The sequence below is a fragment of the Entelurus aequoreus genome, linkage group LG08 (genome assembly GCF_033978785.1).
Source record: "Entelurus aequoreus isolate RoL-2023_Sb linkage group LG08, RoL_Eaeq_v1.1, whole genome shotgun sequence".
Lineage (NCBI taxonomy): Eukaryota > Metazoa > Chordata > Actinopteri > Syngnathiformes > Syngnathidae > Entelurus > Entelurus aequoreus.
This window is the reverse complement of record NC_084738.1, coordinates 15,057,825-15,071,255: the sequence shown is the minus strand read 5'-3', so window position 1 is coordinate 15,071,255 and position 13,431 is coordinate 15,057,825. Positions and strand designations below refer to the sequence as shown.

General features: G+C 33.0%; 1 protein-coding gene across 1 annotated transcript in view; it reads left to right on the top strand.

The window, feature by feature from the left end:
- Window positions 1-10,761, top strand: part of fra10ac1 (FRA10A associated CGG repeat 1) — a 46,931-nt gene extending 36,170 nt beyond the window's left edge. Inside the window, exons 10-14 of the mRNA XM_062055662.1 lie at window positions 4,259-4,301; window positions 4,397-4,533; window positions 4,615-4,659; window positions 10,222-10,309; window positions 10,618-10,761. Coding sequence (XP_061911646.1) covers window positions 4,259-4,301; window positions 4,397-4,533; window positions 4,615-4,659; window positions 10,222-10,309; window positions 10,618-10,660 — 356 coding nt within the window. The 3' untranslated portion in view covers window positions 10,661-10,761. The remainder of the gene's footprint in view (window positions 1-4,258; window positions 4,302-4,396; window positions 4,534-4,614; window positions 4,660-10,221; window positions 10,310-10,617) is intronic.
- The last annotated feature ends 2,670 nt before the right edge of the window (window positions 10,762-13,431 follow it).

Below are 13,431 nucleotides of genomic sequence, written 5' to 3'. Positions count from 1 at the left end.
TGATTTATATACCAAATAGTATATTGCGAGAATCGTGTTGAATCATGTAATTTTTTGCACGTTTTCCATGTTCTCATTATGACAATTTGTTGTGGATTTTATTTCTTATTTTAGAAGTTTTTACTTGCAGTAGTTGTCATTTAATTTCTACAATTGACATCTTTCAGTTACCAGTCTGTTCAACTTGAATGTCACTAATTTCCATAACAATAAAAAGGCATTGTTTTATTTTTATTTTTTTATCTGCATGTTTTCCATTTTCAAGTACTTATTTGGTGCTAGTGTTAGTTTAAATGTAGCGGGGATTGAAGTGAAGTTTTATGTAGCGCTTTTCTCTAGAGACTCAAAGCGCTTTAAATAGTACAAATGAAAAAAAAAATTGTGTTGACATTGTCTCACCAATGCATGAGAATATTGTTTGGGAAAACAATTCCGCGGAATGATTCGTGGGAAAAGCGACTGGTTTATTAGGTGCAATGTTTGGCTGCAGGATAACGGAGACGGTTTACAAAAACGTTTGCTTTTTGGCGTAAAATTTGTGCCGAGGCGTGTGTCGAGTAGTGGAGGCTTGCTTCCTTTAGGGGAGCAGCCGCAAATGATGAAGTGTGAAGCCTCGGTACTAAGTTGTACCACGTGACCGCTTCGGGATGCTTCGGATCAAATACTAAATGCCCCTAATTAAATACAAATTAATTTGTAACCTTTAATATTTTTTTCCTGGATTAAAAAAAAAAAACGTTTGGTCTCGGTTACAACACACCTATTATAAAAATTGTGGACCATTTATATTCTTTGTAAGAGCGTCAATCAAACTGATAATGTACTTATTCTTCCCCCAATGTATGGATTGTGTGTACTTGTGTGTGTGTGTGTGTGTGTGTGGGAGGGCGAAACATGGTCGACGGTCTTAGAGGGTTTCCCATCCAAGAGCCCGCTCATATCAATAATAATCCTCCTACAGGTATCATAGCGCAGAAAATCCTGTTAGAATAATCACGGTAATTGGAAGACACAGCGGTCTTAGGCAACACAGTCAGGCGTGAAATGACGAGCTTTATTTCACAAGCTGTTAACAAGATCATTTGCCAACCAAAACCACAAATATACATACAGTATACAGTTTGTCGTCTTGGGGGTTGGAGATAAAAAAAAGTTCTATGAAGCAAGATCTTTCTTTTTTCTCGTAATAATATGATTTGTCTAGTCCAAATTAGGATTTGTATTCATTACACCGCTGTTATTATTATATTGGCAAAAAATTGTATTAATTAAATTTTTATTATAATACATATTATAATACAGTATGTTTTATCTTGAAAACTATAATAATCTTTAAAAAATAATATTTTTCTGAATAGTATTTTTTCTTGCACGACAGTGTTGTAATGTTATTTTTTTACAGTTTCCATGTTATTTTCTATGAATAGAACATCTTAATTTTATTAATATTACAGCTATCTTCTGAAATGAAAATTATTCTTCTTGTAAAAAATAAAGTTTCCCACCTGTAAAATTACAACTTTATTTCGGTAAAATTATATTATTTTGCTTATAATATTGTGACTTTATTTCATACAGTTCATTTTTTTCACAGAATACTACAGCTTTATATGAGTAATAATATGAATATGTTCTATAATTTTAAATATTTATATTGTGAAAATATTTTTTTCCTCTTCATTCTGCTTCTAATATTTAAACTTTATTTTCCATACAGTTCAGTTCAGACAACTTTATTTTAGTAACATTATGACAATCTCGTAAAATCACAATATTTTCTTTTGAAAATAACTAAAAATTATTCGCATTAAATTATGACATTAACATTTATAAAAAACTTTTCACATTAAATTAAATTGTTTTTCTTACAATATTTTGACTTCATTTAATTTTATTTTTATTTTCCCGCAATAGTAGAACGTAATTTTAATAATATTGTATAATGACCCTTGTAAAATTATGATACATTTCTTGTAGGAATAAAAAAAATCTCACATAAAATTACAACATTTGAAATATATAATATATATTTCCACATCACTCACATTAAATTTGAAATTTTTTTTCTTCGAAATTCTTTTTTCTCTCGTATTAATATAATTTGTCTGGTCAAATTAGGATTTGTATTCACTACTCTACTATTTTTTTATATAATATTACAGCCAATTTTTATCTCGTAAAATTTAAATATTATTTATTTGAATAGTATTTTAGTATTTGTTTGTACTTTTGTGTTTTAATGTTATTTTTACAGTTATTTTATTTATTTTATTTTCTCTGAATTAATATTACGACTATCTTCTGAAATTAATTAATTTTCGTTTTGTAAAAAATAAATGTTTCCAACCTGTGAAATTAAAACTTTATTTCTGTATAATTATGTTGTTTTTCTTATTCTATTGTGACTTTATTTCCATACTACAACTCGTAAAATTACTGTACATTTCTTTTGTGGAAAAAAAAATCTTGTAATATAATGTGTCTAGTCAAAGTAGGATTTTTATTCATTGTACCATTTTTATTACAATATTACAGTATGTTTTTATCTCATAAAACTATGATATTCTTTAAGATATTATTTTTCTGAATAGTATTTTTTTCTTGTTACTATTGTGTTATAATGTTATATTTACAGTTTCCATTTTATTTTTATGGAAATAATATCACGACTATCTTCTGAAATTAAAAATGAATAACAAAAAAAAATATATACTGTATATATATATTCTTCTTGTAAAAAATGTATGTTTCTTCATTTCAAACTTTTTCCATCTTTTTTAGCAATACTACAACTTTGTTTTAGTAATACTGTGTAACGACCCTTGTAAAATGACTTTAACCTTCTTGTATAAAAATAAAATAAAAAATCTCACATTAAATTACAACATTTTAAAAAACTATAATTCCACTTTACCCACATTAAATTTTAGATTTTTTCTTGGAATATTCCAACGATTTTTCTGGAGAATTGCGACTGTTCTCAATTTAAACTTAATATTTGCAGTAGTAATATTTGTGCACATAATATGTGAATCCTTAAAAATAACTGTATGAAATGGTAGAGTTGCTGATCAATATTTTTTATAATTTTATAATACTATGTGCCATGTAGTATACACAGGTGCATGTAACATACAGTATCGCAAGGAGGAGTTCCACAGAGCTCAATCCTTTGCCCACTCCTCTTCCCATGGTGTTTTTTCCCCCAGATATTTGTCTTGAAATGGATGGATATTTTGATTTAGGAGTTCCACAGGGCTCGATCCTTTGCCCACTCCTTTTCCCATAGTGTTTTTTTTCAGATATTTGTCTTGAAATGGATGGATGTTTTGATTTAGGAGTTCCACAGGGCTCAATCCTTTGTCCACCCCTCTTCCCATCATGTTTTTTTCCAGATACTTTTCTTGAAATGGATGGATGTTTTGATTTAGGAGTTACACAGGGCTCAATCCTTTGCCCACTCCTTTTCCCACAGTGTTTTTTTTCCAGATATTTGTCCTGAAATGGATGGATGTTTTGATTTAGGAGTTACACAGGGCTCAATCATTTGCCCACTCCTTTTCCCATAGTGTTTCTTTTCCAGATATTTGTCTTGAAATGTATGGATGTTTGGATTTAGGAGTTCGACAGGGCTCGATCCTTTGCCCACTCCTTTTCCCATAATGTTTTTTTTCCCAGATATTTGTCTTGAAATGGATGGATGTTTTGATTTAGGAGTTACACAGGGCTCAATCCTTTGCCCACTCCTTTTCCCATAGTGTTTTTTTTTCCAGATATTTGTCTTGAAATGGATGGATGTTTTGATTTAGGAGTTACACTGGGCTCAATCCTTTGCCCACTTCTTTTCCCACAGTGTTTTTTTCCAGATATTTGTCCTGAAATGGATGGATGTTTTGATTTAGGAGTTACACAGGGCTCAATCCTTTGCCCACTCCTTTTCCCATAGTGTTTATTTTCCAGATATTTGTCTTGAAATGTATGGATGTTTGGATTTAGGAGTTCGACAGGGCTCGATTCTTTGCCCATTCCTTTTCCCATAATGTTTTTTTTTTTCAGATATTTGTCTTGAAATGGATGGATGTTTTGATTTAGGAGTTCCACAGGGCTCAATCCTTTGCCCACCCCTCTTCCCATAGTGTTTTTGTTTTTTTCCAGATATTTGTCTTGAAATTGATTAATGGTTTGATTTAGGAGTTCCACAGGGCTCAATCCTTTGCCCACTCCTCTTCCCAAACAGTTTGATTGGTTTATCTTGCAGGACTTTGCCCTGAGTGTTCTTTCAAGCTCAACTACCACCACAAGTAAGAAAAGTCCCCCCACTATGTTTCAAATTATAGCAACGGCCCTCACAAGTGCGTTAAACGGTGCGCCTTTCTTTTTTATTTTTATTTTGTAGACGCAAGGAGGTGAAAGCCAAGAAGAGTGTCCAACAGCTCTCAGTGGAAAACCAGGAGCCATTAGAGAAGAAGAAGAAGAAGAAAAAGAAGAGATCATCGTCACACTCCAAGAAGCACAAACACAAGAGACGCCGGGGTAACAACACAAATAAAATGTCTTTTTGCATTTAGTGCCATTATTCCAGAACAACTCCCTCATGATTGTCATTCCTTATAGATTCTTCCATCTCCTGCAGCAGCTCAGACGAGTCGCAGGACAAAGGTCCACACACACACACACACGCACACACACACACACACACTCACACACACACACACACACTGGTTATCATTTGGAATGGGGACCAAGTTTTTGATCATCACTTGTGGGGACCACCCTTTCTACAGGTTGTGGAGGCATACAAAAAATTAGGTAAAATGGCCACTGGCCAGTTAGCTCGTACACGTCTTTAAATCTCTGGATTGATGAAGTAATGTGCTGATCATTCTTACTGGGGACCCTGGGGAAAAAGAGTTAATATGGTTCATGGGGGACCAAATTTAAATAATAATTTTGCATAATTCACGCAAATTTGTACGTGACTAATGAGGACCATTTAAAAAAATAAATTAAAACATTTAAAAAATTCCAATTAAATATGGCATGATCCTCAGAATACAGCACTACAGCTGTCCTCTTATAAGAAGTTTCACCACTTAAATGTTAAAGCAAATCCTGCATCTTTTGTGACATTACTGAAAACTGCTATTTAGAGGGATGTGAATCATACTTTAAGGTAATAATGTTTTATAATCATGCTGTATGAAAATGTCATCCTAAGGAACACTATACCAGATTTTGTTTTTGGAAAAATATATTAGTTTTAACTAAGGATGGATACCATACAGAATCACAGTACTATTAATGCCAAGATAACAAATGTTTCATGAGCTGATATGATGTCATTAGCCGACATCTCCTGCAGACAAACCACCTTCGTTATGGGGACCGGGTGGAAGTGATTAACTATACACGGAAGAAGTGGGAGCAGAGCAGCGAGTGCAGTACCAGCTACAGCCCGATGAGGGGGCTGCTGTGCAAATGTCTCACCCTCAAACTAACCAGTAAACATGCTTTATGGGCCAAAGCTTAAAAATCACCTAGGCATCTTCAGAATGGATCTGACTATCATTTAAAAAGGTTTCCCTTTAGGGGACCTGTATTTTTGAGCCATACCGTCAGAGTGACTGTGTAAACAGAGCGATGTCCCCATTAAGTAAGCATTGCCAGAACATACACACGCACGCGCACACACACACACACACACACACACACACACACACACACACACACACACACACACACACACACACAGTACATTTGTCATTTCAATAGTCAGCATATGATCTAGTCGCAGGACAAAGGTCCACACACACACACACACACACACACACACACACACACACACACACACACACACACACACACACACACACACACACACACACACACACACACACACACACACACACACACGCACACACACAGTACATTTGTCATTTCAATAGTCAGCATATGATCTCGTCCACCCCCAAGCCTCCAGGCTGTGACACTCCTCCAAAATGTTTGGAGTGAAAACACTCCCTTGTGTGGAAAACATCCTCCATTAGCCCTCTGGCTGCAGTCTGCTAGCAGCCCTGCTTTTTCTCAGCTGTCTTGCTCCACATACATTGTCACTTTTTTGTGCCGTTTTTCTACGTTTTTGTTTGGTTTGTAGGCTCCAATCGTCCTGTTTTTGTTTTTTTATTGTATATCCTCAAATAATGGCCTCTAGGGACGTGCAATACCATTAATTTTCTTTCCGATCCGATACCAAGTACAATTCAGGCTGGTATCGACAATACCGATCCAATACAGATATTTAAAAAGTTGTGTATTTTCAAACAATAACACTCACAGACAACCAATACGGATACAGAGCCAACATCTCAACATCAATGCCATTCATCTAAATAACGGAAGAGATCACCAATGCAACAGATAGCAAAACATGTGTTTATAGATTTAACAAAAGCATTTGACACAACTAATCATAATATCTTAATACACAAATTAGAAAAGTATGTAATTAGAGGGTTGGTCTTGAACCCGGTTAGAAGCTACTTAACCAACAGGAAGCAATACGTGAAGATAGGCGAACACACTTCTAGAGAGCTGAAAACATTTTGTGGCGTACCCCAGGGATCAATACTTGGACCAAAATCTTTATATAAACGACATTTGTAAAGTTACAAAGGACTTAAAGTTAGTATTATTTGCAGATGATACAACTGTGTTTTGTTCAGGAGAGAACACGCAGAAGCTAATACAAATAATAACAGAAGAAATGAACAAATTAAAAAGATGGTTTGACAAAAACAGAATCTCAGTAAAACTAAAATAATGCTATTTGGTAACAGTAGAAGAGAAAGTCAAACACAAATATCCAAATAGACGGAGTAGATATTGAAAGGGTAAAAGAAAACCCATTTTTGGGTGTAATAATAGATGATAAAATGAACTGGAAAACTCATGTAAAAAATATACAACATAAAGTAGCAGGAAACATGTCAATAATGAATAAAGCAAAACATGTTCTAGACCAAAAGTCCCTTCATATTCTCTAGTGCTCGCTAGTGTTACCATATCTGAGTTTTTGTGTAGAAATATGGGGAAACAACTACAAATGTGCGCTTCATACAAACCCTTTATTTATTAAATCACAATTATTGAAATTCAATGATTTGGTGCACTTGCAAACAGCTCAAATGATGTACAAAGCAAACTATAACCTGCTACCCAAGAATGTACAACAATTCTTCTCAACAAAAGAGGAGAAATATAACCTTAGAGGAAAATCTAATTCATGGAACGGATTAACCAAATAAATCCAACAAAGCACCAATATGATTCACTGCAAAAAGTCAGTGTTCAAAAACAAGAAAAAAAATTACAAAAATTAGGGGTATTTTATTTGAACTAAGCAAAATTATCTGCCAATAGAATAAGAATATTTGGCTTGTCAAGACTTTCCAAAACAAGTAAAATTAGCTAACCTCAATGAACCCAAAAATACCTTAAAATAAGTATATTCTCACTAATAACAACTGTACTACTATAGGAGTACGTATTTTCTATGGTTTCATTGAAAATAAAACAGCAAAGTCCATTTGGCTGTCATCTGTTTTAATATGAGACACAAATGTGTCAAAGTCATGATTTTTTTTTTTCATGCTTGAAATAAGAAATTATTACTTTAAAAAAGTAGTTTTCTACTTGTGAGTGTTGATGACACAGCTTTGCAACACTTGATATTCTAGTTTCAAGCATGTTTTACTCAATATAGGTCATCAAATCTCAGCAACAAGCTGTAATATCTTACTGAGATCATTTAGGACCAAAACCCTTAAAACAAGTAAAACACTCTAACATAAAATCTGCTTAGTGAGAAAAATTATCTTATCAGACAGAAAATAAGCAAATATCACCCTTATTTGAGATATTCAATCTTACTTAGATTTCAGTTTTTGCCGTGTTCACTTTAAGAGACTGTTCAAACTACAAGTGTTTACAAAGTACACAGAACAAGAATTATGATGAACATCTTGAACCGTTTTTTTGTTTTTTAGATGAAGATTATTTATGTATTTAATATTTTTTTACTTACTATGGTATATTATTTATTTATTTTTATTCACTGTTCTGTTACAGAGAACAAGGAAATGGGATAAAATTGCAAAGGAATGAAAAGGGGCAGGATTAAATAAGCTCTGTTTCTTCCTACTCCTTTTTGGATGTGCTGTAATTAAACAACTGGAAATGTGTGATGCATTACATTGAACTGAACTGAACATATCCATCTAAAATAACAGCAGTAAAAAAATAAGAAAAAAGAGCAAACAATTGGAATTAAATGACAAAAAGCTGAGATTTCTAAACTAATAAAAATAATATACTTACCGCTAGTCACCTATAACAATTTAAATATATGTAATATCTGTTTTTAGCATTAAAAAAAAAGTACCGTATTTTTCGGATTATAAATCGCAGTTTTTTTCATAGTTTGATGAATTTAGTTTGACGGATTTATACTCCGGAGCTACTTATGTGTGAAATTAGTAACACATTACCGTAAAATATCAAATAATATTATTTATCTCATTCGCGTAAGAGACAAAGCAAATGTCCGCAATCGTCACACACACGTCAGCAATCGTCACACACGTCAACCAATAAGAATTTGGCGGGGGCGGGTCATGGCCGAAGTGCATTGTGGGTCATGGCAGAAGTGCATTGCGCGTCATGGCAGAAGTGCATTGTGGGGCATGGGATGCTAACTGCTGCTACATCCGTAGCTATTAAAATGGATCACATCAACATTGGCGGTAACTTATAAAAACTGAGAAGGGCTGAACTAAAATGGCACCGAAAAGGAAATCATATACTGCAGATTACAAGCCGGACGTAGTGAAATATGTAGCAGAAAACGGCGAGCGAGCAGCAGAAAGAAGGGAAACGGCGCATACCAGAGGAGGAAGATTTCATGGGATTTAGCGATCGGGAGTGACAGATTGTTTGGTAAACGTATAGCATGTTCTATATGTTATAGTTATTTGAATGACTCTTACCATAATATGTTACGTTAACATACCAGGCACGTTCTCAGTTGGTTATTTATGCCTCATATAACGTACACTTATTCAGCCTGTTGTTCACTATTCTTTATTTATTTTAAATTGCCTTTCAAATGTCTATTCTTGGTGTTGGGTTTTATCAAATAAATTTCCCCCAAAAATGCGACTTATTCTCCAGTGCGACTTATATATGTTTTTTTCCTTCTTTATTATGCATTTTCGGCCGGTGCGACGTATACTCCGGAGCGACTTATAGTCCGAAAAATACGGTACTTGACTTTTCAGTAGAAAAAGTTAAGACACCCCTGATTTAAAATATTAGAAGCTCTCAAAAAAAAAAAAAAAGAATAAATAAAAAATAAAAATAAAATATATATATATATATATTGTATATATTTATATACACTACCGTTCAAAAGTTTGGGGTCTCATTGAAATGTCCTTATTTTTGAAGGAAAAGCACTGTACTTTTCAATGAAGATAACTTTAAACTAGTCTTAACTTTAAAGAAATACACTCTATACATTGCTAATGTGGTAAATGACTATTCTAGCTGCAAATGTCTGGTTTTTGGTGCAATATCTACATAGGTGTATAGAGGCCCATTTCCAGCAACTATCACTCCAGTGTTCTAATGGTACAATGTGTTTGCTCATTGGCTCAGAAGGCTAATTGATGATTAGAAAACCCTTGTGCAATCATGTTAACACACATCTGAAAACAGTTTAGCTCGTTACAGAAGCTACAAAACTGACCTTCCTTTGAGCAGATTGAGTTTCTGGAGCATCACATTTGTGGGGTCAATTAAACGCTCAAAATGGCCAGAAAAAGAGAACTTTCATGTGAAACTCGACAGTCTATTCTTGTTCTTAGAAATGAAGGCTATTCCACAAAATTGTTTGGGTGACCCCAAACTTTTGAACGGTAGTGTATATATATACACTTAAAATACAAACAAAGTTTAGTTTGTTACTTTAAAAAGAAAATAATACTAATTTTTGAATTTATTTGAAAAATTACAACAACCATAATAAACACTGTTAATGTGTAACTGAACACTAATATTTAGGTTCAGGCAGAATTTTTGACACCCTATGTTGTGCAGTTACACACAAAATAGGGTAATAATCATCATCCAATAAACACCTTTTTTTTTTTTTTGTCTCCGCAGGCTCTGATCCTGAGGACAAGCCGGTGGAGGGTCAGTCAGAGTCGGACCACTGGCGAGGGCCGGCCCCCGCAGTGGAGGAAAAGTCAAGGTGAGGCATTAAAGCGTACTTGTGTCACGAAGCCTACATACTGTACATGTACTGTACATGTACATGTACATAGCGTGTCCATGGCTCCTAATACCTCTCACCTTACCTCCGCATTTACATCCCTGCTGCTGCTGTCTGCTGTCGTTAGCGAGCAACATGCTGTTCCAGTCACCTTTGACTTGCTGTACTTAAGTATTGGCTCACTGGGCAGTCGAAGCAAATAGGGAACTGTCCTAATACTTTTGTCCCTGCTGGATGAGTGTCTTGTTCAGACAGAGCAGTCAACCTGAAACACATTTTCATTTCAGGGAGGAAGAGTTTGACGAGTACTTTGAAGACTTGTTCCTCTAGAAGACCCCCCGCTGTGTTCACGCCTCGCCCCCCTCCACACAATTCAAGCGCACGGATTTTTCTTTTGGACCCCTGCAGGAATAAATCACTTCATCCCCGCATCGGTCTGATTTCATTCTATAAGGAAAGAGCTGTGAAATTCCTTACTCAAACCATGCATTTTTAAATTTAGTGGTAGCATTAGCACCAACATCTAATTAAGCCGCTGATTGAAATGAATACACGCCATAAGATGTTGTGAAATCGCTAATTAGCAGTATTACTGCTACGTGTATCACTGACAGAAACACTTAGCATTAGCATGTTAGCATGAACTCTACATTTGGTTTGATTCTAGAAATGGCGAAGAGGAGTATGTGTTGTTTTTCCTCATTTTTGTAAAATTGATTAAAAAAAATTCTGCTAAATTATGAATTTTTTTCCCCTCGTAATAAGACACATTTATTCTTGAAAAATTGTCACGCATTATGACAACTTTACAAAATAAATTCTCGAAAATAAATGTGTTGTATAATAAGGGCGAACATTTTTGGAATTTGGAAATTTTGAGGGAAAATTGTTGCAATTGCACAGGTTTAAAATTGGAATACTGCGAGAAAAACAGGACATACGTTTAACATAAAAATGTATATATTTCAAGAGATAAAGTTGAATAATATGAGAAATTTTGGAGAAAAAATGTGTCATATCATGAGGGCAAAACCATATAATTTATCTCATGAAAATAGGACATTTTTGGAGTGAAATTACACATTTTTTCCAGACAATTGCAGCATTTTGTCTACTAAATTATATGGTTTTGCCCTCATGATATGACACATTTTTCACCAAAATTTCTCATATTATTCAACTTTATCTCTTGAAATATATAGTTTTTTAATGTAAAATGTATGTCCTGTTTTTCTTGCAGTATTCCAATTTTAAACCTGTGCAATTGCAACAATTTTCCTCAAAATGGATTTTTCGCCCTTATTTTGTAACACATTTGTTTTCGAGAATTTGCAAGTTTTATTTTGTATTTTTACAACTTTCTCTTGAAAATAGGATATTTTTTATCTTAAAATTAAATGCTCTTTTTCTTGCAGCGTTATAATTTTACTTCTGTAAAATTGCAACATTTTTCCTCTAAATTATGTGTTCTTAAAAATGTTAAACTTTTTCTCGTATTATTACAAGTTTATCACTTGAAATTAGGATAGTGTTGAAATTATGTGCTTTTTTCCTTACAATATTACAATTGTATTTCTGTAAAATTTCAAAATTTTCCTCTAAATTATGTGTTCAGCTCTTATTAGAATAGAATATAATTTATTCTTTAAATAGTTTTTTTTTTGTATCATTACATCTCTTGAAATTAAGACAATTGTGTATGAGGTGTTTTTCTTGCAATATTAACATTTTCAAATTGTTTTATTTGCAACAATTTTTCTTCTAAATAATTTTTTCCCCCTTCATACTACATAACATTTATTTTTGAAAAAATACACATTTTCTGTGATATCACAACTTTACCTCTTGAAATTAAGACATTCCTGAGTTAAAATGATGAGCTGTTTTTTTTCTTGCTATATTATAATTTTTATATTGTTCAATTGCAACAAATTTTCCACTAAATTATTTGTTCCCCTTTATTCTACAGTACATTTATTTTTTGGAAAAATATTTTTTTTTGTGATATTACAACTTCATATCTTGAAATTAGGACATTTTTGTGTTAAAATTACATGCTGTTTTTCCTGAAATATTAAAATGTTTATCTTGTTGAACTGCAACAATTTAAAAAAATAATGTTGTTTTCCTTTTTGGTACAACACATCAATTTTTTTGAAAAATACAAATTATATGTGATATTATTAAAACTTTATTTTAAAAATTTAGGAAAGTTTTGTGTTAAAATATAGTGCTATTATTCTTGCAATATTACCATTTTTATCTTGTTAAATTGTAAAAAATGTTCATTAAAAAAAAAGAACTTTTTCCCTTTTAGTACAGCGCATCTCTTCTCAAAAAATTACAAATGTTTGTGATATGATTACAACTTTATTTACTGAAATTAGGAAATTTTTGTGTTTAAAATACATGCTGTTTTTCTTGCAATGTAACAATTTTATAGTTGTATAATTTTGCAGCATAATGGTTTTCCCTAGTAATATGACAATTTATTTTTAAACATTTTAGACTTTTTTCTCGGTTTTTTTCCAACTTTTCTTCTTGAAATTAGGACATTTTTGTGTTAAAATCAAGTGCTATGTTTCTTGCAATATTACTATTTTTATTTAGTACAGCGCATCTATTTTCAAAAAATTACAAATGTTTGTGATATTATTAAAACTTTTTATTTACTGAAATTAGAACATTTTTGTGTTTAAAATATATGAAGTTATTCTTGCAATGTAACAATTTTGTTATAGTTTTCTACACCAAAATTCCTCTATTTATTAAACTTCTTTAACTTCTTTTTCTTCTCCAGATTTTGGCGCGCTCTACCTTCCACATTTCCCCCCCGTTTCAAACCGTTCCAACTTCATACTGTTCAGCCTATTCGGGAATTGCGAGCTTTCCCTTGACAAATTCCAAAAATTTCAAAATTTCCCAGAATTCCAGGTTTTCCTGGACATTTTTCCCATTCAAAATAAATTGGCCATTTTTCAAACTTCCACCATTTCCACATTTTTCAACCGATTAAAACCATTCCACCTTCAACATATTCCACTCATCCTGGACATTCAAACTATCATTTTTCCAAGTAAAAAAAATTCCAAGAATTCCCG